This window comes from Lipomyces chichibuensis (genome assembly GCF_038497645.1).
Source record: "Lipomyces chichibuensis strain CBS 12929 unplaced genomic scaffold V1513scaffold_2, whole genome shotgun sequence".
In the NCBI taxonomy this organism is placed as follows: Eukaryota; Fungi; Ascomycota; class Lipomycetes; order Lipomycetales; family Lipomycetaceae; genus Lipomyces; species Lipomyces chichibuensis.
In genome coordinates, this window is record NW_027117454.1 from 698,157 (window position 1) to 725,630 (window position 27,474).

Sequence of the window (27,474 nt, forward strand, 5' to 3'; positions counted from 1 at the left end):
AAAAGCAGAAATAGTGAAGTCCTGTCGGTCAATGTGTAAGTTGGGGCTGCGACATCTGAATTGCTACGTGACCAAGTAAAACCACCCAAGAAGCAGATGGCCCACACGACCGACTTCTAGAAGCCAAAAACAACGAATCTAATCCGACGAGGCCATGTTTCATGCGCCACAACTCATCGTGTTAATAGTATTGTGTTCTTGTCTGCAGGTTGCCTCTGTTTTTCCAAATTAATTGAATGTTGGATGTGTGAAGACATAGTGATCTGTCACTTGTGATGGCGCGCATTCACATATCAACTTAACATGTGGATAGGAAATATCCGAGAGCAGCGCAGTTTGGAGATTGTGGATACATAACATACATCGAGGTATATAACGTTCTTCTCTAATCGCAGACCGACGTCACTATGCCTATAATATGCAAGCGTGGCCTCGCCTAAGAACCACGCGGTTCGTTAGCGTCCTGAGGTGATCGCACTCGATGACCCAAATGTCTCGTATCTCATATAGCAGTCTCGGTGACTGCTCCTCCGAACTATTCTGTTTCTGACACACTCGCGTTCCATTCATCGTCCTCGATAAATCGGCCACTTGGGGCCGAGACAGCCGTTGGTTTCGTCTCTAACCACGAGGTCGATGCATTTCATTGCTTGACAACCTGAGATGGCTACCAATCGTCGCTTTTCTCGGTCGTCAACATCTTTCGCTCGCGTGATGATATATTTGGACAACACACCCTCACTGATCAGCCTGCGCTCAGTCTTGATCAAAGCGTGCAGCTCTCTGCCCAGCCCTAACAAATAAGAGTGTCATTCAATACATACTCTATATTGTGATGGTCATATTTACATTTATTCTTTCAACTTCCGTACAAATATACATGTGCCCGACTCGTAGCCTGCTTCTGCTTCCTTTGTCTCCATACTTGCTACACCAGTAAATTAAATATTGTACAAAACTAAATCCTTCTTTTCTGCAGTCTCAATATTACATGAATGTACCACGTTTATAAAGTCGACCTTAGAAACGCATAGTTGGCACCACCGGTATGAAATATGTTGTTCATAAAAGCGCATTGCACACACCTTTCTATCGTGGCGTCCACGCCCGGGACCCGGCCCATCCACGCACAGTCAGCAGGTCCGACACCACCAAGATTGCTCCGGTCGTAGGAACCGGCAATAGCAACAACGTGCGATCAAAGCTTCGCTTCAACGAATACGCATTAGCCCGCCCCGGCTGCTGCGGCGGCTCTTCGAACTCGCCATGCACAATCAACATAATCCCTGCATCATCCGGCGCACGCAACCCACGTGCTGTCCATGCTTCGATTGCGAATTTCTCCGGCGCAGACAAGTCGTGTTTCGATGGCGGAATTTTATGCAGAAGTTGTGAAATCTGCTCCTGTCCGAGAGCCAGTCGATTCTGGCGAGTATTACTCGTTGTAACTCGCGTCAGGTTTCGCGAGATTGGAATGTAGCTGCTCCAATTCTGTATGCCTTGGTTGTCTCGGGCGGTAAGATCCCTTGGGACGCCAGTATTTAGCGACAACGAGAAGAGCGACAAATTATCATATAGCGGCATCAATTGTGATCGATCGCTGTCGTATACCTGGAAGAATCTGAACCGTTTGTTAGTTGAGCAATTCCTGTTAGAAGCTTCCTGGAGGACGTACTTGCCAAGAAAATCCATCGCTATATTCTGAATCTCCGATGTCTCGAAAAATCCTGCCTTCGTGCTGATGGGAAGTTTCTTTATATTGGCCGCGAATGAGTTCACGGCTGGATTCGATCCGCGAATCTTGAACTCCGGCACATTGATACCCTCAATAACCTGACCATCAAGCATTTTCAACGAAGGAAACCGTCTCAATATCTCAGCTCTATAATTATTAAGCCCCGTAATCGAATTCCCCGTCAACACCAATTCCCTCAACTCCCTAAACTTATGTCGCCAGGGATCCAAATGTCTCCACTGCGAAATCTCATTATTCGCCAACGAAAGATTTTTCAAATGCGGGAACGTGGCCGCCAATGTCGTCACGGCTGTTAGATCTGATATGTTATTCCCCGCCAAGTTAACACTCTCAACATTCTTCAAATCCATGCTCGCGACTTTCATCATAGCAGGAAACATTTTCGAGCGCGTGCTGTCTTGTGATAATAGGCCGTTGGATAAAAGATACGGGTCGCCGTACAAGTTCTGTAGATCAAGGAGCTGAACTTGAGGGTTGTACCTATTCATTAAAAAATTCCGCAGCACGGCAATCGTGCCTTGAGTGCCATTACTCGGATCCGTCTGCATCTTGTACTAATCCCTTCTTTCTCGGATTAATTATATATCGACTCTTGATCCAGTAGCTTCGACAGCGTGAAGATTGTGACCAAACCGTCCAGCCGCCCGACAGCCAATATCATTTGCCCGGGTCTTTCAATTCCCAAACAGTGGATTCTGGTCGAACAACAGTGACTGCAACGATACAGATCTGCTTGATTTGGCGATTAATGCGAAAGCAAATCAAACTTCTCGACCATGACCAGGCTCGCAATTTTTGTAGTCGCGTTCGGTGTAAGGTTTTGACTCGCATCAAATCGAAATACCAAACCCTTAATAAAACCCTCCATCCCCAGCTGAGTAGCTTGACGCTTCCAACACAAAAATATACTAAATTTTGAAGTTACGGTTGTCCTCATAAATTCTATTGTAGCTCTATCGAACATTACATTAGGCCGTCTATCATATTATAACTCCACTTCAACCCCATCCCCCAAAATTCCGCTCAAGCGTTTTCTAAAACGTCGTCCGTCGCCTCGCCCGACCATAACAGTGCCAATTCCAGCAAGATAATCATCCAATAATGCTGGAGCTGCTTCTTCTGATATCAGAGTAAACTCGTATCTGCCGAATGCCCAATTCAATATATACGTGCGAGGCTCGGAACTATCTGACTTTGACGCAGCGGGCAGGGCACTCCCTGGAAGTCGAACAACGAATTTCATGCGATAAATTTCGTCCTTCGGTGCAATCTCGATATAGTTGAAGAAAGGCGTTAACTCTTTACCATCCAGATCTTTCTTCGGGAACTTCACTGTCAAAGTCTCGATTTCGGAAACATGCTCGTCGCTGTCATGACCGTGTCCCGCATGATCATGGCTGTTCTGATGACGTGGCGCCTGCAACAATGCCAGACCAAGCTTACTATCAATCCCAAGAATCGCTTCTAATGAAATACTACCATTATTACTTTTAATCTTCGGCGTGTCGGTGTTCAAGTCATTAACTCTATCCCACACAATGTCAAACTGCCTCTCTGACACATTCTCCCACTTGTTGAAAACGATCAAGTCCGTGTACTGAGCCTGCAGCGCTGCCGTCTTCGACGTATCTGCATATCCCATAAAATGCTCAACATCAATAACGTTAATGATCCCGTCAAGTCGGATGCCTTGTCCCGACGCTTGGTCATCGAATTCCTTCGCGAGATCACGCAGTTGGATTGAAATAGTAGCTGGAAACGCGCTGCCGGAGGTTTCGATTAGAATTCGGTCTGGATGGTACTTCTCCTGGAGTTCGATGATTGCTGCACGCATTTGTCCCGTTAGAACGCAACAGAGACAGCCGTTCAACATCTCCGTTACGCCGGCGAGATTGCCATTACTCTGCGCTGCCAAAGCAGAGTCGACTAAACCACAGGGTTAGCATTCCCGTCCGGTCCAGGTCAGTAAACCGTTACAGTACTTTTTATGTCGCCATATTCATTCTTTAATATTGCAACTTTATAGTCCTTTGGAAGCTGTTTCAGGAGAGCTAATTGAGCTGCTGTCAGTTGTCGTATGAATCTAAAGTAGAGGCCGCATACAGATTAGAAGAGTAGTCTTTCCGGCGCCTATTACTATTAGAGATTGCACTAGTTATCCACCGTTAGGCAACGTACCCAAAAATCCGGTAAAGACGGTCACTGGTGTCGGCTCGACAGTCATTATTGTCGGTGGCCTGAGAATCAAAAATTAGAAACTGGAAACACGCGTACGAGCATTGCTTATAAGATATTATCACCTTGAACTCTAAAGTCTATAATATCTAATCAAAAGTCACCGATTAGCATCCACTTCAATAGACCATCGTCCAGGATTATTTTGTTGTAGAGTTGGCTTTGAGCTTGCCGCCCAGAACTCTTCGATGCAGTCGGCCGCACGACATCTACAAAACCCATTAAACAAAGCAGCGGGCTCTTTCTGAGGGTTAGGGTCAAACCGTAAACTTCAAACGCAGGAATGCCATCTCCGATCGGCATACTCTGCCTTACTGCACGAACAATCGACACCGTCGCCCATCAGATTGAAGCAATCGCCGCTAAAGTATTGGGACCGACGAGCTGTGGGAGAAGGGCCTAATAAGTGGGATTTAACTGCGATTAGACTTATTTTTGCACGGACCAGCAAGAAGGCTTACAGTTGCGTACGAAGTTGCCATCTGCAGGACGATTCGCACGTCTGATTTATTTAATCTTTGGTACCGCTTTCATTGCTGAAGATTAGTGATTGGTTGATTGTGGAGAGTTTACGAATTGGATTTGCTACTGGACTATTGTTAGGTATGCGATTTCTGTTGGTAATATCGCATGGTGATAAGACCTTCACCGCGCAAAAAAATTGAGCGCCAGACTAACCCTAGTATTAGAATATATCACAAGACTCAACTCGTATAATTCCAGTCAATTTGGTACAGTTTCCGGTGATTCCAAAATGTCTGCTCAACAGCAGCAAGGAATGAAAGATGGTCCACAGTCATCTCCGCAGCAGCAACAAGATACGCAGAATTTACATCAACAATTGCCATTCCAAGCTCAGCATGGTCGAGGACAGCAAAATATGATTCCCCAAGTCGGCGGAGCCGGTCGTGGCATACCGATTCCGCGGCAGGGTGGCAGCGTTACTCAAATGCAGGAGCCATTTACCCGATTATCGCAGCAATATCAGCTGGAAATGCAGCAGGCTCGGTCATTTGGTATGGATACGGCTGAGGGCAAGCAGGCAATGGCGAGGGCCGCGAAAATAAAGGAATACGCGAGGCGATTACAAGCTAGCAGTCAGCAATATATGGCCCAGAATCCACAGCAGGCGCAGGCTCACGCTACCCAGTTGACGGCCACACAACAGCAGCAACAGCTAGCTGCGGCCATGCAACGGACACCGGTTATGCAACAGCAGCGACTGCCGCCACAAGGCCAAGCTAGTGCGACGGTGACTCCGCAACAAAGCCAGCAAAGTCTGCCGCCAAGCGCGGGCGCGATGGCGGCTGCCCGTACTCCTCAACAACAACAGCAATTGAAGGCCGCTCAGGCAGCGCAGTTTGCAAATATGTCTCCAGCTCAGCAGCATTCTGTTCGCATGAATCACTTCAACCATGTGAATAAGTACGTGCAGCAATCTCAGGCGCAGATTAATGCCCACGAAAAATATTTGAACGAGAATCCTGGTATCAGTCCCGAAGAAAGGGCGAAAGTACAACAGTATGTTCGTGAGTTGACAGTAAAACGCGAGCAATACGTGCTGATGGCGAAAAGTCTGGCGCAGCAGATCCGGCTAAGTAATCCTCAAGCTCAGATGGATCAACAGCACCAGCAACAGCAACCGTCTCAGCAAGCTCAACTGGCTCAGATGCAGAAACCTGCGATTCATGCCGGTCAAGGTCAGCCGCTTACGACCGCGAACTTGATGAGTCAACTTGCTGCTGTGCAGCAAAACAACCCTCAAATGACACAAAGTCAGATGCAGCAGTCGTTGCCGCAACAGCCTGCTGGAAACAAACAAATGCAAATGCAAACCTCAATCGCGCAGCGAGCGCAACAACAGCAATCGCAGATTCAGGCTCAGGCTATGCAGAACTCCCAGAAAGGGTTCCCTATACAGCAAAGTAATCTAGCGAGGCCTCCTGGCGTCGTCAAGCCGCCGCAATCCCTTACACCGGCCCAGCAGCAAGCTTTTCAGCAGCAACAGCTCCTTCAACAGCAGAATCAACAGGCTGTGATTCAATCTCAACAGCAGCGCATGCAACCACAAAATGCTCCGGGACGAGCAGTGTCGCCTCAGAACCCAATGCAATCACCATTGGCAGCACAGCCGGGACTTACAGGCGCACAGAGGGCCCAAGCAATCCGAGCTGGCGCTACGCCAAATTCCAATTTAAGTCCGAGACTGCAAGCGACAGCTCTTAGTGGGATCCCGGCTGCTGCTGCTGCTGCTGCTGCGACCGCGTCTGCTGCGGCTAGAACCGGTTCGCCTGCTATTGCTCAAGGATCGCCTATGGCGCGCCAGGCAACGTCAGCACAGCAGCGGCTCCAACAACAACAGACTCCGGCTCAACAGCAAGCTATACAAGCCGCGGTAGGGCAGACGCCACAGACACCGCAAAGCCCTGCTGGCCCATCTGCTCGTCCAGTTCTTACTCAGCAACCGATAATGAACGGTCAAAATATCTTCAACCCTTCAGCCAGTGTCATTAACCAAATGCCGATTCCCACAACGCTTTCTATCAAACAACCTACCCCGGCCTCAGTCAAACCTGCTCGTCCTTCTCTTTCTGGTGGACACGCCGCAAACTCTCCGATCATGACGAGCCCCGCGGTCATGAAACCTCCTTCATTTGAGCTTAACGGCGGCGTGGCGCGGGTCTTGTCGAAGCGCAAGCTAAGTGAGCTGGTCAAGGACATGATCGGGACCAGCAGCAGCATCAATGGTGTCCCACTACTAGGCGACGAGCGGGATACTAGCATTGATGGTGACGTGGAAGAGCTATTATTGGATCTAGCTGACGAATTTGTGACGTCGGTAGCGTCCTTCAGTTGTCGACTTGCGAAGCATAGAAAGTCTAATACCCTTGATGTCAAAGATGTACAGTTGCATTTGGAGCGCAATTGGAATATTAGAATTCCTGGTTACAACGCAGATGAGATTCGATCGGTCAGGAGATGGAATCCGACGCAGAGCTATTTGCAGAAGTTGAGCGGTGTGAATACAAGCAGGGCTATTTCTGGAAAATAAGCAGTTATGAATTATGACCATGACTGTACGAGAATCGGTGGGGATAATATCATATCGTGCGTGTGGAAGTTATAGTCACGATGTCGAGCAGTGTTGTATGAGTTAACAGTGTTGTGCCGTTGATGTATTGGTTCCTTGGTTTTGCAGCTTCTGTTAATTTAAATGTATACTATTTCTGGCTCCTAGCAAAAAACTCAACAAAAACTCGCAAAACCCGCAAAATGCGAAATTAAGCAGAGCATTGAGGAATCTTTTGACCCCATAAAGGGCCTTCCAATCCACGAGGGACTTGCACTCACAGAAGCATTGCTGCTTCTATACACGCGAGAAAAATATTCTATGTACGGTCATTGAAAGTTGCTTTTCTTTTAAAACAATAGGACTTAGGTGGCACAAAATATTATAGAGCAAAGGTTAAGCCGCAACCCTTGACGTTGTGTGCGTACAACGAGTCCAAAAATAAAACAAAAAAAATAACAAAACATTAGGCAAAGCAGTAGCAAATCCCCCTCGAAGAAAATGTTGATCGGTGGACGCAAGTGGTGGCCAAGCTCCTGGTTTTGACGGCGGGGGGGTCAAACAATCCTTTTGCGCAGTCGGTTTCGTCTTAATTGGATGACGGCGAAAAAGTAATGTTCACATAAGTTAGGGGGGTTTATTTCTGGCGGACAAATTGGGTACTATGTATGTATTGTTTGCAAATGAAAATTGACAACGACTTTCACCCAGCGGGACATGCAACAGAGTTATAATTCGTATGATGAGAGTGCATCCATGGACTATGACGCATTCGGCACGCGATATCTAAGTCAATTCCGTTGTACGTTGTATATCCATTAATTTTTGAAATCTCTGCGCGAGTTCCTCTCTCCCCTGATATCACATCCGGATTACTTCAACTTCAGATGCATCGTCGGTGATCGAACTAACCCATAAAGCAAAGGAAATAATTGATGTCACTAGCCCAATGCTATTATCAGAACCTGAATTGGTATATCTGCCGACGGGCGACGTCGTTATTTCAAAACGGAGGATCTGCCGACCGACACGTAGAGTGGAGCGAAACGTGGAAGGTCTTAAGAGCGCCGCCCTAGGGTCGGATTTAGCGTATTCAGAATTAGCTTCAGTTTTTGGCGCGCTTCGCCGCGAAAACGCGCATCAATGCCTCCACAACACAAACAAACCCCGAAACACGAAAATCCTCATATTCAACGAAATCACTCTTCTCTACTTCCTAATTGAGTCAGATTTGTTCCGAGCACGGATATCATGGGTACAAGCAGAGGAGCCGGTGCAGGATGTATGGCTCGCCAGTCGCCACCGGCTCACAGTCAAACTATTGTGAGCTCTCTCGAACTAGTGCCAGAGGATAGTATTAGCCAGATCGCCTCTCAACCATAGTCTAAAACATTGATGAGGAAGCTCAAAGGCTTGATATTGCGTCACCAGTTGACAGACTACAGCAGATCTTCTTTGACTACAGCAGGTCTTCTTTGACTACAGCAGGTCTTGTTTTCAACGTACACGAGGACTTTCGTAAACTTTGCTCAATTCAAGGGTAATTTGATGAGTCAATTTTTCCGGGACTTGAGGCGGGAGACCCTACTGACGTTGCCTCCGAAGCTGTAGGGCCGAAGTTATTCAGTGAAGGGAGAGACTCTCTACGATGAGAACACTTGCTTTGCTTGCAGATCAATACTCGAAAGAAGTGGTGATGTTGCTATTTGTATCTCCAATCAAATCAACTCGAAGGCTTCACGTGACTAGTAACTATTCGATTTTTAACGAGCAGCCATATAGTTGATCGGAAACTTTGACAAGTTGCGGGTTAGGGACAAAATTATATCAGGCGAATCCTGCTCATTCTCATCAAGTTTCTGCACCGTACAGTAAAATATCTCAAATAATAATAACATCTATTCATAGATCTCTGACACTATGCTCTATCGCACTTATTCTATACATTCACAAGTTCTATTAATGCGTTAGGCAGCTGCAATCAAAACTTTGAAGTACGTCTACTTCGAAGAAGATTTCCGACGTTCCTTATGATCTCTCCATTCTTCAATGGCTTGGTTATAAAGCTTCCACGTTACACCTTCAGTAACAAACATAAACTTGACTCCCAATCGATGCTCTACTTCCTTATTCCGAGTCTCATCATCAAAAAATAGCATGTCATGGTATTCTATCCCTGTTTGCTTCTGAATGAAGTTAAAGTGCGTTATTTTCGAGCCTGCGCAGACCATTAAAATGTGAATTATCCCAAGTTTGACTTCATCCGCGATTTTGCATACCTGGGTAGATTTCTAAGACGTCAAATTGATCAATTGCCCGCGTGCCACCGACATGCAGCAGACTTAGCATTTTCTTCGCGACATCTAGCACTGTTAGCATGGGTAGGGTATCTTTCTCACAGGCCAGAAGGTGTAATCTAAACCTACCGGGAGCGCAAGTTCTACTTGCTGCCGCGACTTTGATCCCATTCTGCTTAAGATGCGCAAATATCTCAGGCACATCTTTGTAGAACGCCATTTGCGACCCATACCTATAATGCCAGTATTAGAATTTCAAATACTTGGCCGCGCATATCAACAGCCCTATCTACCTATCCACAATCGCATTCTCACTTTTGCTGCGAGATACAGGCGGTGATATATGAGTATCGCACCAGCACTAATATTTGTCAGGATCGCAGGCGCCGATATTACTTCGACAAATATACCGCTGTTATCAGATTAGAAAATTATGCCAACACAGACGGAGATAAGACTCGCAAAGACACGTACGCCACAATGTATAGTCTAAGTCGAAGACCACAATTCTAGGAAATGACTTGTCGGAATTGGCCATTAATTCTTTGATGGTGCTGTACTGCCAGGTAGTTCCAAGGACAGTGGAATATCAGAAAGCACCCAAATGGTATAACATGCGTTCAACAACCTGGAGACACGTCTCCGAACAAGACCTGGCGATACACTTGTCACTTGCGCCTCCGCTCGTCTATATTTTGCCAACTCTATACCTGAGCTTAGTCACAAGCCACCCCTGGTTCACAAATTATCAGTTGTGACCTGTCCTGCCAGTGCGGCGCAGAACCTAAAAAAAGGCGAAACTAATCTGTGAAGCTCCTCAACATCGACTTCACCCAGTAGTCCGAGTACAGCCACCGGCAACCACTTTCAACCTCTTATGCTGTGGTGTCTCAGTCGCACCAACCGCTCTAGTATCAATAGCTGTGCGAACACAATCGTGTACGAGATCGATATAATATATATTTTATAGAAGTGCTAATAGCAAAACCTCATTGTTGTAGGTTCAAGAGTCTGATACGGTGGTTGCCTGCTGACCTGATCATAGTCCATTCTCAATCTCACGGTTTTGTACCTCACACCATTGCAGAGTGCCCTACACCATCCCTGCAATAATTTCCCAGTATTGACTGTGAAATGCCACAGTTCAAGCTACTTCGTTCAAAGAAGGTAAAGGCGTCTCAACACGATCCAACGGATCATTCGTCTGTGCCAGATGCTCCACGTTCTCTGTATCCGACTATTGCTCAAGTGATCTATAGCGATCCTGAAGATGAAGACGGTGGAAATCAATCGCGAAGAAGTAGTTACTACTCCTTTCGTGATTCAGGGACTATTCCGCGTAATGGCCTGATCAGTTTGATCCCGTCCAGTCTCCCTGACGACGATATCAAGGACCAATTGAATGACAATCTTCAACCTGGTCACGTCCCTCGCAGGTCGAATGTTACATTTTCAGACTCGGAATATTACGACGATGGGTCAATGTCACAGGGGAGGAAGGCCGAAGAGCTTGCCGCGAAGCTGGACAATGTTAATACCAGACAAGGCGCACAAAGACGCACTGCAATGGCGACATATCGGACTGCTTCCTACAAGGAATATGAGCAGTGTGCAGTTGTGGTTGACAGCAGCTACAGGATGTCAACGAGTTCGCCAAGTGCACGCTCTGATAGTCAGGCGATTTCGGAAGACGAAGAGTTGGGCCAACAGATCGATGCTCTCAATGTCACGGATGTTACAGCATCACGAGACACAGAGAAAGTGATATATCCGTTTAAGCGCGATGAGCTGATATCTCCTTTTGAGGTCAACGATAATGAGCATCAGACGGGCCCTGACGATATTTACACTACGCGGCAGTCAACGCCTTCCTCGAACGAGGGAAATGTTTTGCGCCCGTTGCCTCAGAAGGCTCGTAATGTTGAAAACAGCATTTCGATTATTTCTAAGGCGATTGCAACTGCTGGCAGCGATCCTGTTTTGGGACCAGTTGCTGCGCCAGTAGTCGTGTCAGTAGAACATCATCCGGGAGACTCTCCTCCGCCTTCCAAATCTCACAAAAGAGCATACCTGCACTATCCGGCGCCGATTCCGGCTCGAATCAGAGTGCCGCCGCCTTTGAAGAAAAAAAGCATTCCGTTGGAAACTTCATCGCTGGCTAATTCGAAAACGTATGCTATCTCATCATCGTTCTCCTTCCCAATGACTGCACCAATGGAAATTCCAGAGGACCCTGATGTGGGACGACCGAACGACGAACACAGCGATTCGGATGAGTCGACGGTGCCAGTAACTCCCGGGTATATGACAAAATTCCAGAGTCCACATCAAGCTCTGGAATCGATGTTGAATGACTGGGATAAGGAGCCGACTTCCCTGATCCAGCCATTCACACCTCAGGAGGAGCTTCCCGTAACGGATGGACCGCGGTCTTTGATCCAAGAGCTGGAAGAGCGAAAAACACAGCAAAAGTCTCGTCAGCGAAATGCTGCAGTTGTCAACTCTGCGAGTTTACTGCAATTGGATGATGTGATTCGAAAAGGCCAAGAAAAACGGCGGACGGTCGTCAGCATTCACGGACTAGTGGGCACCGCTCAAGTCAAGTGTGGTGAGGATGAAGTTCCTTTGGGTGCCATCTATTCGAAGGATCCAGAGAGCCAGTGGGGTGAACCGACGAGAGTTGGTGAGAGTCGGCTATATAGTCACAGCCCTTCGAATAGTCGTGCTCAGCATCAAGCGATGGCGCACAATCGGCGGACATCATCGTCGTCAATTCCACAGAGATCGATTCATGATCGCCAACTCAGTGATTCTTCTGCGCACTTCGTACCGCCTTCACCAAGGAGACAAGAGCCATGGCAATCTAATCATACCAGTGGAGCACCTCAAGGTGCGATCCTACCTGAAGGTTCGAATTCGCGTAACACAATTCGCGAAAGAGATATGTCAATACCGAATCTTTCCCAGCTAGATGGGCCTGCTTCCACGAATATGCCGCCTGCGCCCTCGTTATACAACTTTCGGGCTCGAGAGATGTCAGTCCCTAATTTTGACCAGTATCCGCAATCGTACCAGAAATATCCACTACATGCGACCAATGGCACGCACTATCCACCGAATCAGCAGCAGTATTTGCCACAGTATCAACAGTCGCCATATCCTGCTCGGTCACCTTCACAGGATATAGGAACTGGATATTTCCGAGAATCCATCTATGCTTCTGCGGAACTTCCAATGAAAGATTCTGGGAGCGGAAGACACTCTTCGCTCTTGAACAGCGAGGAAGCGCTTTATAGACGGTTGAGGGAACGCGAGTCAATCATGATGGGGCATCCCCCCAAGCAGCCTGGACCGCGACCCGTTTCGATGATGACGAGGGAAGGTCACGAGCTATTGCTGTTGAAGCAGTATTATCAGCAGCACGAGTACTCTCAGCAGCAGTATTACAACGAGCTGCCTGGTTTGCCCGCTCAGGGACAGGTATCCATCAAACCAGGTATCCAGCAATCTAATTCGAGACCTAATATTCCAGCTGCCTTGACGGGAAGTCCAATGGCAGACTCAAGCGACTCCAAGAAGAGGGAACTTGTTGAGCGATGGCGACGAAGTGTGTATACGGGCGGTGCCTGAGCAAATATCAGAAGACCTATATATGTGAGTGGACAGGATATTGTAATGACGGAATGGACTTTAAGTTTTTGGCATTCATGAGACCAAGGGTGGTAAATTTGGGTATCGCATTGTTGTGGCATATATGTTAATATTTGGATCGTTGCAAATATTTTGTCGTAAATTGTCTGTTAGTGGCATCGCTCAGTTTATGAACGCATGGACAGGAAGTGTATTTAATTGCAGTATAATGCATGGTTTTGCAAAGATCAATTCCTGTATTTTCCTCGTTTGTTCCGTGCGGCTATTAGCAAAATGTTGTGGGTTAGGGGCATCAACATCAATTGGGAAGTCTAAATTTCATATATTGTGAATTCAGTCTGGTGGCGATTTTTATAACTACAGCGACAAGTTTCGACAAGTTTCGACAACTCTACATTATTTTAACTTTTGTCATTCATTTATCAATTATTTTATTTACGGGTTCAGAATCATGGCGGAACGAAAGATCATAAACAAATATTTCCCACCGAATTTCGATCCATCCAAGATCACTAGGAAGAAGCGGGCATCCGGCGACAAAGATGTGCAGAAGTTACAAACAGTACGTCTCATGACGCCATTTTCAATGAAATGTACGAGTTGTGGAGAATATATCTACAAGGGCAAGAAATTCAATGCAAGAAAGGAGAATACAGGCGAGAAATATCTCGGAATATCGATTCTGCGGTTTCATATCCGGTGCACGAGATGCGCTGCTGAGATAACGTTTAAGGTATGTTTTGATTGGCCACCTAACCCGAATATATGCTAATACAGGTGTAGACTGATCCTAAAAATTCTGATTACGTCTCAGAACGAGGGGCAGTGCGAAACTTCGAGCCATGGCGAGATCCAGAGAATAAAGAAGAGACCGAAGAAGAGCGGCTTGACCGGTTAGAAAAAGAGGAAGAAGAAAACGCTATGGCCGAATTAGAAGCCAAGGTGGTCGATGCTAAGCGCCAGATGGAGATGGATGATACAGTCGACGAGTTACGGACGCGAAATGCGCTTAACGAACACGTTGACCCAGAATCCGTCCTCGATAAGGTCCGGAGAGACCAGGACGAAGAGATGGACAGGCAGGAGCAGGAGGATGCAGAACTGACTAGAAAAGCGTTTGCAAATCATCCGAGTAGGTTGGCAGAATCAGCGAAACCCAGACCGATGTCCAAGCCGATTGATGCCCTTAACTCTACCAATCCGCTGGATCTTTTGAGGAAGCGAAAGGACATAAGATCATCGCTCGGAATCGTCGTGAAGAAGTCAAAGGTGGCATAGAGATTTTGGGGACTCATAGCAAGGGCAGCGTTTGATAGATTAGCAAGTGAGGACGCCGGGCTCCATATGAACAGGTTGTAATTTAAATATACAGCATAAATACTTATACAGGAACCACTATTGTTACAGAAAATAACATGAACAACCCATAATCCTAACATTAAAACAGTTTCATCTGTAACAGGCACAATCCAAAATTAGCCCCAGCAACATAAATATTTACAAATACGGCATGAACGCATTATCTGTCAACGCCAAGTGCTTAGGATTTACTGCCTGAGCAACCAGATCAATGACAGTCTGATTTGCGGGGATCGTGCCCTTTCCTGGCTGGGCGAGAGAAGACGTCTTCTTCAAAATAACCTCAACATTTAATTTCACGATCTCTTGTAGCTGCTGATCCTGCGCGCATGGTCGATGCTGGAACGTATACCACGAACTGCAAGAAGGTTAGTGAACGATCCGACATTAAATACTACGGAAAAAGCATACATTATCTCGTCCCTGACGAACAGCGTGAGATACTGTTCTAGATCAAATTCAGGCAGTGTCAAACATCTTGCATAAATCATCATGGACGGCGAGAAAAGTCCCTCAAGAGCTGTTGGTCCCATCAGAGTCTGTAGGTTAGGAGTCAGCCTAAATGGCACCGGCTCGGAGTTAAAGAATGCAGGAGTCGTAGTGTGAGAAGGTAGTGCTGTCAATCTTCGTTAGTAAAACAACTATCTCTTGCACCAGATATGAACTTACACGGCAGCGTCTCTGTCGCCCATGCTTCACCTGACGTCTGCGAAATCAACAACTTATAAGGCAGTCTGAGGTTTAGACACATCATATATGTCATAAAGGCAACCCCAGCATATGAATACGCAAACTCCTTTCTGAACAACCAGAAATCACCGAACGAGCTGAAAGTTTTAATAAAATGCTAATTGTGCCATTAGTTTGAGGGGAAATAATTGAGTTATTCAAGCAGAACTTACGTCGCGCACAATTGTACCTGGCACCATTGTATTCTGGATCTCGCTCAAGACATCTATCTTGTCTGTAACAACATCTGTCTTCTACACAAAAATCGTTAGTAATCAGTCGCTTAATATTTAATACAGTGCTAAGAACGCTTACTCCTTGTCTAGCTTCCACAGCCTGTCTCAACTTCTGAATTGTGAACATCATCGGATCATCTCGATGACGCCCAGTGCGGTGGCAATAATCTTCATAAATATTCTGCAACGAAATAAAATTGGGACTATCCTGGACAAGGCGGAAGTGGGGTGACAACGGAACGGCTGCAGCCAAATAAAACTGAAGATTTCTACGGCGACTCTCGGTACGACGAACCAGATTGCTGATATTTATTAGCATAAGGAAACAAAATTCGGCACCAACAACATACCTATTGAGAATCCTGAACAATTGCGTGATCCTCTCTTCGCGGCGGCAATGCCTTGCCGCGGGGTACTGAATAGTAAACGGATACATGCGCGTATCGGAACCTCTAATCGTTATGCGCCGATAGCAGAGACCTTGCACCCTTACAATGTCAATCTTCGGCAAGAAGCGCTCAATCTTAACGAAATGAGCGTTGGAATCTTTATGCTATGCAAACCGTTAGAATCTATAGCGTTGAGACTACCTTAGAGGACATACCAGAAGGTATTGACCAGGAACATCAATATCATCAAACTTTTGATAATGGAACTCGCTCAGATGCGGACTTAGTGACTCAAGGTTCTGCTTCTCCGAGATTTGACGGCGGTCAAGTTTCTCTTCAAATCGATCACGCCAGCGACGTAGCTTCGAGACATAAGTTTGAATGTTCGGCGTGTTGTGGACAAAATCAGCTTCAAACGCAGTCTACGAATCTGTCAGAAAAGGTCGCAACGATCATGTGCATACATATCGTACCTTCAAATATTTCGGCAAAATGCTGTCTGCAAACTTTGAGATATTGACTTCCGCAGCTGGGGGAAGTCTTGTATCATCTTTAGGGAATGGCAGGCGGCCCATATACTAACAAAGTATCAGCCACACCCGCAATGTCATACAACAATAGCCTTCCATGCTGCACTTACCTGGACACCATCCGACAGCAATGCTACCACCAATCTGTATGCGTCTTCATCTTCCGAACACTTGAACCTCTGATAGATCTGATCGACAAAGGTTTCCATAGACAGTGACAACAACGGATACGCAGTCTTTAAAATGCCAAGGATTTCATCAACATATTCCCATGGCTGTAGAGGAGTTGCGGGAAGTGGAGCGGAAGGTGACCCAGTGGTGTTGGGCTGATTAGCGCGATTAATCAAATGAGCAGCGACATTCACTGGAGTTCCTGGTGCTACGGCCATGTTAGTCATGCCGTCAAAAAGCCGCCTTGTATTACATACCAACTTGTGGGCTAGCGGAGTCATTGTTGGCAGACGTAGACTGCACCATTGGTGATCCGGGCACCGTCGCTTGCTGGAGCGACGGAGAATTTCTAACACCGGCTGTGACAGGTTGCGCACCGCGCATAGTGGTCTGTCTGTTCGCTTCCCTCTGAGTGGCTTGCATGGCTTGGCGTTGAAGGACGGAATAATCTTCCTTCGTTGTACGAAGCGAAAAGTGAAGCGCCTGCCTTCTTGTTAGAACCACAGAATCCATTTGCAAGTATGACTCGTACCTGAGGATAGCTCTTTGCAATTCGTATCAAAATCTTCCTAACCAAACGAGCTTCCTTATGAGACAGTGAAGTCAACAACTGGGGAATATATGTAATCCAATACCACACAGGGACATCTCCAGTAAAGCTGTCAAATGCCTGGGACAGAGCTTGTGAACTATCATCTAAGCTGATGAGCCAGAGAATGCGACCCAAAAACCGCCGCACTTTTCCGTTTCTGTACAACGCGGCAGCTTGCATGTAACAACTAATCGCGTGCGCAGCGTGGTTCATGCTACCAGTGGCCTTGAATCTGCAGTCGTGGAAGTACGCCCATTCCGCCCAAGATCTCGACAAGCCGAAATCAATTTGGACAGCATTCGAAAATGTCTGATTGGCATCATCGTACATTTCGAGCTTGGCAAAAAACATAGCCTTGAGAGTAAAAAATTCCGCCTTTTGCTCGGATGTGAAATAAATCAAGTTTGTGTTGCTTATGACATCTAGGCCAGTTCGAAGCTCGTTCGGATTCTGGTAATGGCACTTCGCTTGCTCGCGCAACTTCAAAAAAGCTTCCTGAATTTCGATGTTTGGCAGCGAATATATCTTTGTAAGCTGACCAATGCAAACGTCAGTCATGCCGTGCTTCCTGGCGACATGTGCGAATCTATTGATAATCCAGGCGATCTCGTGATAGCCCCGGTAGGAAGTTGAATTGGTTGTGGAATTGTTTCCATACTGCGCCTGGATTTGAGGAACCAGCGGCAAGTAGTACTTATTGATAACTGAGAACACATGCTGCCTCCATGCCACAAGATCGCCCCAAACGTTGATATCATCCCACATATTTGGAAGTCGCTCTCTCCAAGCCTGCAGAATGACCTTCATTTCCTGCGATTTCGTTTCGACGTTATTGACGTCTGTTGTAGCCAAGTTCTTGTAAAGTTGGCTAGCCTCTAGGAGCTCGACAAATTGTTGGAAGGCCTGTAGTAATGGAACATGCGCTTTCGTGATCACCTTGGGCAACGAATTCCATTTGCGTAATGCCAGCTGGATACCTTCATCGCAACACTTTGATAGCTCTTGCGTCGGAGCATCAGGCTTCTGCGAAAACTTCTGCAGATACATGAACGCCTCGAAAATGTAACGTCTGGGAGTAGGAACGTCCATGACGCTCTTAATCGACTGCTCCAGTGGCTCCTTCTCTGCCGTCCAATCCGCCATTCGCCATGCGCATTCAAGTAGAAGGTCCGTAAATCCTTCATGTTTGGCCAATTCAGATAATATATCCCACTGCTGCAATTTTTCTGCCGATAAGATCCAATGATCCTCCCATAAAATATACTCTGACTCAGAATAAGGAAGCGCGCCACTACGAGCTTTGATCTGCGCAGTCTCGTACATTTGCTGCGCCTGATTCCAAAGTCCAAGTTGCTCGTAAGAAATAGCCGTATTTGTCTCCACATATTGGCATCGTCGACGCCATTGCCCGTAGAACATATCATCTTCCTGTAGTGACGCAAACATCTCAACCAATGCATCTAGATTGCTGTCACGTACAGGATTGCTGTCTGTCTGTGGATGAAGCTCTGCCTCTTCAAGAAGTTGAATTGCCGCATACCACCCATTGTATGATTTACCCAAGAACTTTATCAAGTTTGGAGAAAGCTGAATGGGTGGATTACACCTGCCGATTCCTTCGAGAATCATCTGAATATAATTTGGACTCTTGTCCATTTGTCGGGCGTGGAAGTCCTTTGTGAGCAAAACTGTGAAGTTGCGAGAAACATCTTGACGGTCTCGAACCGAAACGGTTGACCAAGCAATGGGAAAGAAAGCGCACCATGATTTTCGAATAGCTTCCACATCATAGTAGAATAACTCCATTAGAGGTCCAAAGAAATCCTTAGCTGCAGCAGCTGCACAGTTGGCAATGAACGTTCTTCGACGTTGAAAGAATGCGTCGACTTCGTCTGTCACGATGTTGTCGCCTTTGCTTTCGATTGTGTTCGTCAACATATTAAACGAGGGGATTAAGAAGTCATCCTGCCCGAGAACCAAGCGAGTGCTAGGCTCGATAGACCCGAAGAGAAGCTGTGTCGCCTGGTTTAGCCAATTTGTGTCCGCTAAGCTCTCCCAGTTCTGATCCTTCACAATGTACATAAATCGCTTCCAAAGTGATTTATCCAAGCTGTTGCTAAAAATCTCCATGAATTGCTTACGAATAGGCACGTCGCCTACCCGCGTACCTGCTAAGAAAGCATGCTCCATTCGCACCGTAAGTTCACTCCGCGCTAGCGATGGTGACTCATAGATGTCCACAACAAGCTGATAGAAAGCCTTCGTGAGCGACGGGTCGCCGCGGATTTCAAATATCATCATTTTCGAGAGAATTGCAGTCTTTTCCTTCAACAGTGGGAATAACTCCGGATTGCTGAAAATCCAAGTTCTCACAATATCCAGAATATCGAAGCAGAGACCAATGTCACTTGACCGCTCGACGAGTTGGCTGACGACATTAAGGAAGATTCTACGCTGATCTTCGAGATGAGAAATTCTATCGGCACCAATTTTAAGAATCCTCTTCAACAAGACAACGACTTTCTTCGGGTCAAGATCGCTATGACTGCCATCCTGGGAGCCACCAGCGTCTGGAGTATTTGAGCCTGTAGCAGCAGTAGCCGCTGTCGCAGGGGCCGCTGGTGTCTTCGCGTTTACCGCGTGTCCGTTAGATGTACCATTCGGTGCCGCACCATTCCCTATTTGCGTCGCCGTCGAAGTTGATGTTGCTGCCACCGACGGTGGCTGTCCTGCATGAGTAGCAGTCTGATTGGTTTGAGGAACATTCGGCATGATATGATCCTTGCACAGCTTGCCAAATGTACGCATAAGAACTGGTAGTAATGGATCAACGCCCTGTGGACGATATTCCGTGAGCGTGCAAGCTAGAAGAACACTCGAAACTAGTGCTTGTGACGTCGTAAAATTTTCCTGGATAACGCTCGTGATCATACTGAGAAAACTTGATACCACCTCCTGTATAGAATCATCACTGTTCGTGCTCGCGGTGTTGGTGGCCTTCAATATACGACCGAGGACGGGCTGTAGACACTCCTGCACCTCCTCGATATCCGAGTGAATCGACTTATTCAATAACTTCTGAAGCTGTTCCAAGTTTGCAAGAATCCACTCATCTGACTTCTGATCCAATGTGACACGGATAACCTGAAGCGCGTTGATAAACGATACAAGAGTCGTGTTGTTTAATGTGTTCTGGGCCAAACTCCGCTCAAAAAATGTCAGTTTTACATTTACCTCAGACCACAGACCTGGTCCTAAAAACTCGTGGAGAATGTCAATGATCCGTTTTGCGAGTGGATTCTCCGTCGCCTTGTTCGGTGAAATACATGCGAATCGAATAAGGTACGTTATTGTTGCCTCTCTGAGTAAGAATGGGACAAGAAGTTCCGTCTTATTCTCCGCTGGCGCAGGTGACGACTGAGGCTTTGAATCAGCCGTAGCCGGCAGCTGCCCTGGCGAAGACTGCATCTCGTCATATCGTCGCTTTCGTGACTCCGGCGATGCCGGGCTCTTACCCGCCGCTGATTCCTCTAACACAAACGTCTTTCCGGCACGTGTCTTTTCCCATTTTAAAATCAATTCAGCCAAATCAACTGAAAGGATCTGATTTTCTGATGATGAATTTGCCATGAAACCTAACTTTGGCATGGCCGTCACAATCAGGTTGAAGAAATGGTCGCGTGACTCGTAGAACAATTCGGGATGCCGAACAATAAACTGATACACATTTATGACCTGACTGACATTATGTCCATCCTCCGCTAACACACGTCGCGCATACTTCGACCATAGCGGAAATCTACCTTCAGAACCCAGTCGCTTTGGAAGCACTGGGGCAAGAAGATCAAGTGCCTGTTTAACAAGCACTCGCGCATCACTATGGTGTGCCTTCAACAGTTGGACGTAAATTTGTAATGCGATTTTGAGCGGTGTATCGTACGCGACAATGAAGAATGCAATCAAAACGGATGCCGCTTGCTTGCTGATAACGTCTTCCAACTTGATGTAGTTCCAGCCTACCTTAATTATATCCTTCCGTACATCTGCCACTAACGTCGGACTATAATGGATTAAAGTTGCAGACATCTGGAGAAGCTGAATACGGTACTGATCTTGGTACTCCGAGCTGTCCTCTGAAAGATCGCTAAGAGCCGGCTTCCAGATCTTCGAGTGTACGGCCTCAATCCATGATTTCTCGATCAACGTCGACAAGTCGCCCTTACGATGAACTTCCATAATAAGGGTCGAATTAACTATATACTGGAAAATGAAACATCGTGTTGCCGTCGATGTGCCTGCATGATTGAAATAATCGAGCGACTTATTCAAATATAATCTGCGTCGCTCTACTGATTCCGACCTCACGAGCTTCTCGAAGATGTAATGGTAAATCACCGCCGTAGGTTCGATAGCTTTCGTTGCGATCGCATCAATAACCTTGAATATCATTTCCGTGTCACTTTCATTAACTTCCATGTAGATCAAGACTACATTCAACAACTCGTCCAACGCTTGCTTGACACCCAAATGAACTGAGGAAGACAAGTTGCGAGATCGAGCAAACACCTGTAACCAGCGTGCATTCTGCAACAAATGCTGTAGCGAATCTTTCTGCGTTGCTATCCATTCCTTGTTCTGCCTTGCAACAGCACCGATAATATATATCATATTCACCACCGCACCACATTTGTCGTCTGCGTTCGGGATCTCCAATGCCCTCGATATCAAAGTCGGTAGTCTCGCAATTAACAGCATTCGCAACTCTGTGCTCCGATCATCCTTAGCGAGGTGCACAAAAATCTTACCGAAACGGCGATCAGCCAACTTCGGAGCGAAATACTCCATTGTCTCCTTCGGATATCGTGCAGTGAACTTTACAAGGGCAGGCCGAAATGGACTATCATGATAGCGCCGGAGATGCTCTTCTAGGTAAATCACAGTTGTGACCAAGCCATCCATAAACCTGCTCGCCTCCGCTGGCAGTAGATGATAGATGTTCATAATAGCCGCAATAATTTTAATATTGTGCTGACTCATAAGCTGCTTGCCGGATGATTGATACAACAACGACGGCTCTGCCCACGCCTTCAAGTGATCAAGTAGCTTTGTTCCGATCTCAATCTTAAAGTAATTTGTCAATAACTCCAACAAAATCGCAAGGCCATCCAATCCTGCAATTGTGAGCCGCCGATGATCGGACAAGTTCATGAGGATCGGTCGCAATCCAGTCTGTAAAAGATCCTTTGGCAACTTGTGATTCTGCGAAAGCACAGCCTTGAGTCCCTCGTTTGCCGCCTCGACGACTTTCTTGGACCGCGAGTACAATGTCTTGAAGAATACCCCAATGATTTTTGCTCGAGTCTGCGCTTGCTGCTGGGGATGATTCTGGAAAAACTCAGGACTCATCATGGCCAGGGTCAGAAGGCGCATGCACACAATGCGGAGCTCCACAAGCTGCTCAAATACACCATATTCCATCGCTCGCTGCGATGGCGGTGCAGCCAAGAGCGCCTCGTCATCTGCATCAGCCAGCGCAAGTGCTTCCATCAGCAGACGCAGTAATTCATCGTTGAACGGCAAAAATGAATTTTCCAGAGAAAGGCAGAAGGTGATAGCGTCGATATTGCCAATCTGCATAGGAAATGGCAGCGCGCGCAACGGCTTACCGAAGATGGAGACAAGGAGAGTCGCCTTGACCGGCCCCAGTAGTTCGTGTAGCGGCACATTTGTCAGCGTAGATAAGTACCGTAACGAGCTCTGCACGGTCTCTCTAACAATTTGATGCGAGTTGGAAACTTCATAAAACAAAATGCTGAGAACTTGGTGGAACAACCGCATCGATATCTCCTCGCGGGTGACGTTGGTATTGCACACCTTGAGAATATGCTTTATCAACTCCTGCGCATCCTTCTGCGCCAAGCTAGGAAGCTCCGGAGCAATGTCTTTCAAGACAAATAGTAAGGCGCGAATCATATCAATCTCGCGCTTTAGCACCCAGTCGCGTGAAAACTCGCATTCGGTAAGTAGCACTTTGAGACCTAGACATCCACCAGCCTTGTTGTACCACGGCTCCTCGAAACAAGAGTGGCAGAACACGCTAACCAACATCTTGAATACCGGGAACTTTTGCGCCGCATCCGGACTGCCGAAAATTGAGACACATGACTTGTAAATCAGTCGGATTGCGTCCATACCAGCTTCACGAACAGGCGCCTTATACGATCCCAAAGCGTCCGACATAGCCTGGTACAGTAATCGGAAATCAATGCATACAGGATCTTCATGGTCCGTGACCACAAATGGTCGTTTATCGCGCTTGACCTCCATTATGACTTTGCCGATTTCGAGCATCACCACGTGTTCGCATATATCGCTGATTAAAGACTTGGCGTCCTCGCGTACCTTGGATATAGCGACAGCATCGAAGCAGTAGTTGAGAATTTTAAGGAACATGTCGTTCTGCGCGTGCAACTTCCTCGTTGATCGTGGCTCGCTCTGGAGACAAAACTTGGGATCTGGCGGTATCATACCTGTCTTGATCGCCTTAACACACTCGAGCAAAATTTGCCCGGCATCCGGCCCCAAATTAGCACGATCAATGAACAAGCGTGCTGTAGTTGCTAGCAAATGGAACGCTTCCACTCTGTAGTGTATATCCGCTCGATAGTCCGCGATAGCTCGGAAAACAGCCTCGAATCCCGCTGCAATCGGAAAAGCCCGTCGACCGGAAATGCCATTGATGTCGATCATAATGCTCGGCTCATTCTCCGCAGCGCCGTCGGCATTCAACTTCTTTGGCGGCTCGAGAAATCTTCTGTTCCTTCCTCCAAGCTTGCCCAAAATGCGGAGGGTCGTATGACTAGGCTGATGTGGATATGGAAGAGGCTTCAAATGTGTCCATAAAGCTTCCATAACTTCCTCTATCACAGGTTCAACTATGTTATCGAAATAATCCGGGGTGAGGTTATCCACACAAAGTTCAAGAGTACGGAGACCTTGGCTAATGAGATCTTGTGATCCAGTGAGAGATATCACAAGTGGTCGCATGAGATATTTTAAATGTGGGACTAACACACTTAATCGCACAGGAACCGTTAAACACAACTCGACATACAGATCACGTTCCTGTGATTTCCGAGCAGCGAGAAGTAGTCTGTTCAGCGACTCAAGAAGAACTTGCAATAGCGGCAAAACTTCTTTGTACAGCAGCTCAAATCTGCCACCGCCGATACTCCGAAACAATGTTCTAAGGAGAAGGTAGTAATTCAATGGATCCTCAGCATTTGTAGCCAAGTTCATGCACTTCAAGATCAAGTTTCGTAGATGAGGCTGGAACACTTCTTCGTTGGTTGTCGAAAACAAATTAACAGCCATAAACGACAATTTGAACAATCTGATGAGGAGATTTGCACGTAATGGATCACCTTGGCCAATCTCTTCCAACCGCTCCATTAAAAAATTGAGCAGAATGCCCGCAAAATTCGCGGATGTTGGTTCGCTAGCAAGGAAGAACTGTGGAACATGAAGGAGTGACGGATTACGAAGCATAGCATCAAAGAGGTACGGGAGTTCGGGTTCTAAGACTTCGTGAAACGCGGCAGGATCGATATGAATGAAAACGGTTGCAAAAGTCTCTAGCAGTTCCTTCTCCTCCTTCGAACTAGTGATTGGAATATTAGGGCCAATAGAATCGTAACTGCCCGGACGGTGAGTGTCGATGACCGGCTTTTCCCTGACCGTTGCATAGTATGAGAAACCATTGGCACCCGCGCGGAATAACTTGCGGAATATAGCGACCTGTTCGTAGTTGAATCCGCGCGCTGTTTCATTCCACTGTGTCTGGTTGATCGCGGCAATATCGGGAGTTGGCGGCGGATTGCATGTTTTCAAACCAAACATGATCGTTTTGAGGCCGTTCAATAGATTCTTGAACAAGTACCGACCATCTGCGAAAATTTATTAGCAAACACATTTATAAGTTGTGCAATTGTCCGCACCTTTCATGCCGTCTGCAACTGTATCAGGATGCAACTTGATTGGAAAAGCAGCAAAAATATCAATCTGATCCAAATCCTTCTTTTCGCCGTCCTTCGTGTCCTCTACATCAGCTTCATCCGGGAACTCGAACGGTTTACCCTTCTCCTCCTCGCGAGTGACCGTGGCTATTGGGTCAACTGGTCTCTTTTCAACTTTCTCAGAGCTATGGGATAGTGCATTGTCATGGTTTCGATTCAAAGCCGCGAATTTTTCCGCAAAGGCGTCGAGGATAAAGATGATCAATTGGCGACCTATATTTACACTTAATCCTCCGTTCAGTTAACACGTATAAATTATTCTGAACCACGTACCTTCTGCCTTGTTGGGCAGCTTCATAATTCTTTCAACCAAATTCAATAACAGCTTCGCACTCATGGTCTGGAAGCTAGCTGCTAATGTGTTATCCTGGAGATTCTTGGAGTAAACTTCGACGGTCAACCAAATATGTGCCGGTGTCAACTCGGCACGAACATGGTGTAATAGATCGGCGACCATACTGTATGCGAGAGGTCTATAGACCAGCATTAGTCATTCGTGTTGTTTTTGGGATCATTTTATACATCACATACCTTAAAGTTTCGTGCACCGTAAGTCCATCACCAATTAACAGCTTCTCATTCAACAGGAGATCTACTTTCGGAATGAATATAGCTCGGAAATCCGTTGACAGAATATGTCTGGTCGCGACCAGTAATTCCTATTACATAGCTGTTAGTCAACTTTTCGATGAACAATTTGCACGAAGTGTTTGTGCATACCTTCCTCGACGCTGACAACTCGCGTGGACAATCCTTCAATAACCGAACAACAAACTCCGGAATCAATGAATGATACTTCTTAATCGCTGGCGCAAAGCCACGGAGCACATACGCCAGGAATGACATAGTCTATATCGGTTAGCCAGGCCAGCAGACGTAATCGGAACAAGACGTACTTTGACCTGCGCGGTAATAAATTCACCGAATGCCGTACGATTCTTGATCGCGGGCGATACCGACGTGTAAATCTCACCTCTCGACGCCGCAGCAGTGTGTGCTTCCGCCTGCGGAGCAGCCTGCAATGACAACATCTACAACAAGGGTTAATGCTTTAAGGTCACTACCCCCAATGATACTTCGAAACATACCTCGATAATGATCGGGACGAACACCGGGAGATTGTCATTAACAGATTGTTTATGCGTCGAGAAGAGAAGTACAACAATGATCGGACATTCCGTCAGCACTTTAAAGCTGAACATGCTCTTCGGTAGTGTTTTCGCGGGTGTATCTCCCCCTATGTCTGATGGCAACGAAGGCGACATTGGTCGAGGAGAATGAAATGACAAGTTTCCGGGCTACATCACAAGCAATTAGTATCAACACTCAACCATTTTCGATTTATATACCGTAGAAACGCTCGCCAGGCCCTGAGATACGCCCGAAGAATGCGGCTCAAACGTCTCTTTAACGACAGCCGGCATATTTTTATACATCTCCACGACAAGATCCAAAAAAGGTTGAACTTGGTCGCTGAGCGCGGCCTTATAGGTTCGATGTAATGCGGTTATAATCTTCATGCAAAGAACACCATTCTCCTCGTTGTCAATACGGAGAAGGGACATCAATAGTTGCATAACCTGAACTGCATATTGACGGAACGGCTCATTCATCTGAAGGCGATGAATGATTTCGAGCACACAATTGCGCAGTTTCTATAGCTCTTTAGCATCTATCCACATCGTCAATGCAACTTGCATACCTGTTCCGGAGATACAGTCAAAAAACTAGGCGGGAATGTTTCCAGTATCGAGATCAAAACTGGCATCACCTTGTTCAGGAATTTCGGATATTCCTGTGGTTGCTGGAAAGTCTCCAGAGAATCGCGCAGTTCAGTCGCAATCGGCAGCTTAGCCTTGACATCTGTTCGCGGACTAACATTAGCCTCCTATCCCATTATATCCCTTCAATATTCACTCCAAAGGGTCCTGATCTCTGCAGACCAAATGTCGAGAGGAGATGGATGGTTAATGGTTGTTGACAAACGTACCTGTCGATGCTTCAGATAATCGCTGCGCATATGCGTCAGCTGTTAATCCGACCATTGTGCCTTTATCATCGACTTCCTCTCAGGACTGGCAGGTCTGTAAATCCGGTGACTGGACAATGAACGCGACTCTAATCACCCGCTGAGGGGCCAGTCTGAATCCCACAAAAACTCAACCCTCAGAGAAAAATGATTTAAGTTGCAATAACTCGAAACCGATAAGGTTTTATGAATTCCAGTTGCTCTTGCCGATTTTATTGAATCACGGCTGTCAAAGGTTTGGTGTAGCCAGTGTTAGTACTCCCACCAGAATTTGGAGATGGCGCCGGGAAACATTGAATTCTGAAAGACTCGGGCTTTCGCGTCGCGAAAGTTGATGACAAAGGCCGGCTGCCAG

At 46.7% G+C, this 27,474-nt stretch overlaps 7 protein-coding genes across 7 annotated transcripts; 3 read left to right on the forward strand and 4 right to left on the reverse strand.

Moving 5' to 3' along the window:
* Positions 1–811: 811 nt before the first annotated feature.
* On the reverse strand, positions 812–2,674 carry V1513DRAFT_482589 (uncharacterized protein). Its single transcript, XM_066900395.1, has 2 exons — positions 1,676–2,674; positions 812–1,621 (listed from the first exon to the last, which is right to left on the reverse strand). Exons 1-2 carry the CDS (start codon positions 2,302–2,304, stop codon positions 1,090–1,092), a joined length of 1,161 nt encoding a protein of 386 aa, XP_066756319.1. The 5' UTR covers positions 2,305–2,674; the 3' UTR covers positions 812–1,089.
* On the reverse strand, positions 2,675–4,168 carry V1513DRAFT_436777 (CobW/HypB/UreG, nucleotide-binding domain-containing protein). Its single transcript, XM_066896825.1, has 5 exons — positions 4,057–4,168; positions 3,935–3,993; positions 3,860–3,886; positions 3,739–3,807; positions 2,675–3,682 (listed from the first exon to the last, which is right to left on the reverse strand). Exons 2-5 carry the CDS (start codon positions 3,978–3,980, stop codon positions 2,742–2,744), a joined length of 1,083 nt encoding a protein of 360 aa, XP_066756320.1. The 5' UTR covers positions 3,981–3,993; positions 4,057–4,168; the 3' UTR covers positions 2,675–2,741.
* Positions 4,169–4,300: 132 nt separating this feature from the next.
* On the forward strand, positions 4,301–7,223 carry V1513DRAFT_482592 (transcription initiation factor TFIID subunit A-domain-containing protein). The gene is made up of 2 exons (XM_066900396.1): positions 4,301–4,594; positions 4,681–7,223. The coding sequence occupies exon 2, from the start codon at positions 4,746–4,748 to the stop codon at positions 7,041–7,043; it is 2,298 nt and encodes a 765-aa protein (XP_066756321.1). The 5' UTR covers positions 4,301–4,594; positions 4,681–4,745; the 3' UTR covers positions 7,044–7,223.
* Positions 7,224–8,890: 1,667 nt separating this feature from the next.
* V1513DRAFT_436782 (magnesium-dependent phosphatase-1) lies at positions 8,891–10,024 on the reverse strand. Its single transcript, XM_066896826.1, has 6 exons — positions 9,833–10,024; positions 9,769–9,770; positions 9,652–9,719; positions 9,488–9,591; positions 9,341–9,424; positions 8,891–9,279 (listed from the first exon to the last, which is right to left on the reverse strand). The coding sequence occupies exons 1-6, from the start codon at positions 9,894–9,896 to the stop codon at positions 9,062–9,064; spliced, it is 540 nt and encodes a 179-aa protein (XP_066756322.1). The 5' UTR covers positions 9,897–10,024; the 3' UTR covers positions 8,891–9,061.
* Positions 10,025–10,188: 164 nt separating this feature from the next.
* V1513DRAFT_436783 (uncharacterized protein) lies at positions 10,189–13,359 on the forward strand. The gene has a single exon (XM_066896827.1). It carries the CDS (start codon positions 10,493–10,495, stop codon positions 12,986–12,988), a length of 2,496 nt encoding a protein of 831 aa, XP_066756323.1. The 5' UTR covers positions 10,189–10,492; the 3' UTR covers positions 12,989–13,359.
* On the forward strand, positions 13,360–14,418 carry V1513DRAFT_394006 (CWC16 protein). The gene is made up of 2 exons (XM_066895323.1): positions 13,360–13,742; positions 13,793–14,418. Exons 1-2 carry the CDS (start codon positions 13,461–13,463, stop codon positions 14,285–14,287), a joined length of 777 nt encoding a protein of 258 aa, XP_066756324.1. The 5' UTR covers positions 13,360–13,460; the 3' UTR covers positions 14,288–14,418.
* On the reverse strand, positions 14,352–27,394 carry V1513DRAFT_462002 (uncharacterized protein). Its single transcript, XM_066899915.1, has 20 exons — positions 27,081–27,394; positions 26,793–26,953; positions 26,440–26,745; positions 26,179–26,388; positions 25,987–26,121; positions 25,811–25,939; positions 25,622–25,749; positions 25,364–25,563; positions 25,013–25,303; positions 16,956–24,961; positions 16,681–16,906; positions 16,363–16,631; positions 16,196–16,300; positions 15,938–16,144; positions 15,684–15,886; positions 15,413–15,635; positions 15,271–15,351; positions 15,038–15,215; positions 14,780–14,984; positions 14,352–14,726 (listed from the first exon to the last, which is right to left on the reverse strand). The coding sequence occupies exons 1-20, from the start codon at positions 27,133–27,135 to the stop codon at positions 14,507–14,509; spliced, it is 11,538 nt and encodes a 3,845-aa protein (XP_066756325.1). The 5' UTR covers positions 27,136–27,394; the 3' UTR covers positions 14,352–14,506.
* Between the last annotated feature and the right edge of the window lie 80 nt (positions 27,395–27,474).

Bases quoted from the DNA above. Each gene is read 5' to 3' on its own strand.
- V1513DRAFT_462002 (XM_066899915.1), bottom strand. From the start codon at position 27,135: ATGGTCGGATTAACAGCTGACGCATATGCGCAGCGATTATCTGAAGCA. The intron at 16,145-16,195 runs GTACGATATGTA...ACAGATTCGTAG, and splicing joins TTTTGCCGAAATATTTGAAG to ACTGCGTTTGAAGCTGATTT. The intron at 15,352-15,412 runs GTAAGCGTTCTT...ATTTTTGTGTAG, and splicing joins CTGTGGAAGCTAGACAAGGA to AAGACAGATGTTGTTACAGA.
- V1513DRAFT_482592 (XM_066900396.1), top strand. From the start codon at position 4,746: ATGTCTGCTCAACAGCAGCAAGGAATGAAAGATGGTCCACAGTCATCT.
- V1513DRAFT_394006 (XM_066895323.1), top strand. From the start codon at position 13,461: ATGGCGGAACGAAAGATCATAAACAAATATTTCCCACCGAATTTCGAT. The intron at 13,743-13,792 runs GTATGTTTTGAT...ATACAGGTGTAG, and splicing joins CTGCTGAGATAACGTTTAAG to ACTGATCCTAAAAATTCTGA.
- V1513DRAFT_436783 (XM_066896827.1), top strand. From the start codon at position 10,493: ATGCCACAGTTCAAGCTACTTCGTTCAAAGAAGGTAAAGGCGTCTCAA.
- V1513DRAFT_436777 (XM_066896825.1), bottom strand. From the start codon at position 3,980: ATGACTGTCGAGCCGACACCAGTGACCGTCTTTACCGGATTTTTGG. The intron at 3,887-3,934 runs GTACGTTGCCTA...TAATAGTAATAG, and splicing joins CGTCTTTACCGGATTTTTGG to GCGCCGGAAAGACTACTCTT. The intron at 3,808-3,859 runs GTATGCGGCCTC...CAGCTCAATTAG, and splicing joins AAAGACTACTCTTCTAATCT to CTCTCCTGAAACAGCTTCCA.
- V1513DRAFT_482589 (XM_066900395.1), bottom strand. From the start codon at position 2,304: ATGCAGACGGATCCGAGTAATGGCACTCAAGGCACGATTGCCGTGCTG. The intron at 1,622-1,675 runs GTACGTCCTCCA...CAAACGGTTCAG, and splicing joins GCGATGGATTTTCTTGGCAA to ATTCTTCCAGGTATACGACA.
- V1513DRAFT_436782 (XM_066896826.1), bottom strand. From the start codon at position 9,896: ATGGCCAATTCCGACAAGTCATTTCCTAGAATTGTGGTCTTCGACTTA. The intron at 9,592-9,651 runs GTAGATAGGGCT...CTGGCATTATAG, and splicing joins GAGAATGCGATTGTGGATAG to GTATGGGTCGCAAATGGCGT. The intron at 9,425-9,487 runs GTAGGTTTAGAT...TAACAGTGCTAG, and splicing joins AAGTAGAACTTGCGCTCCCG to ATGTCGCGAAGAAAATGCTA.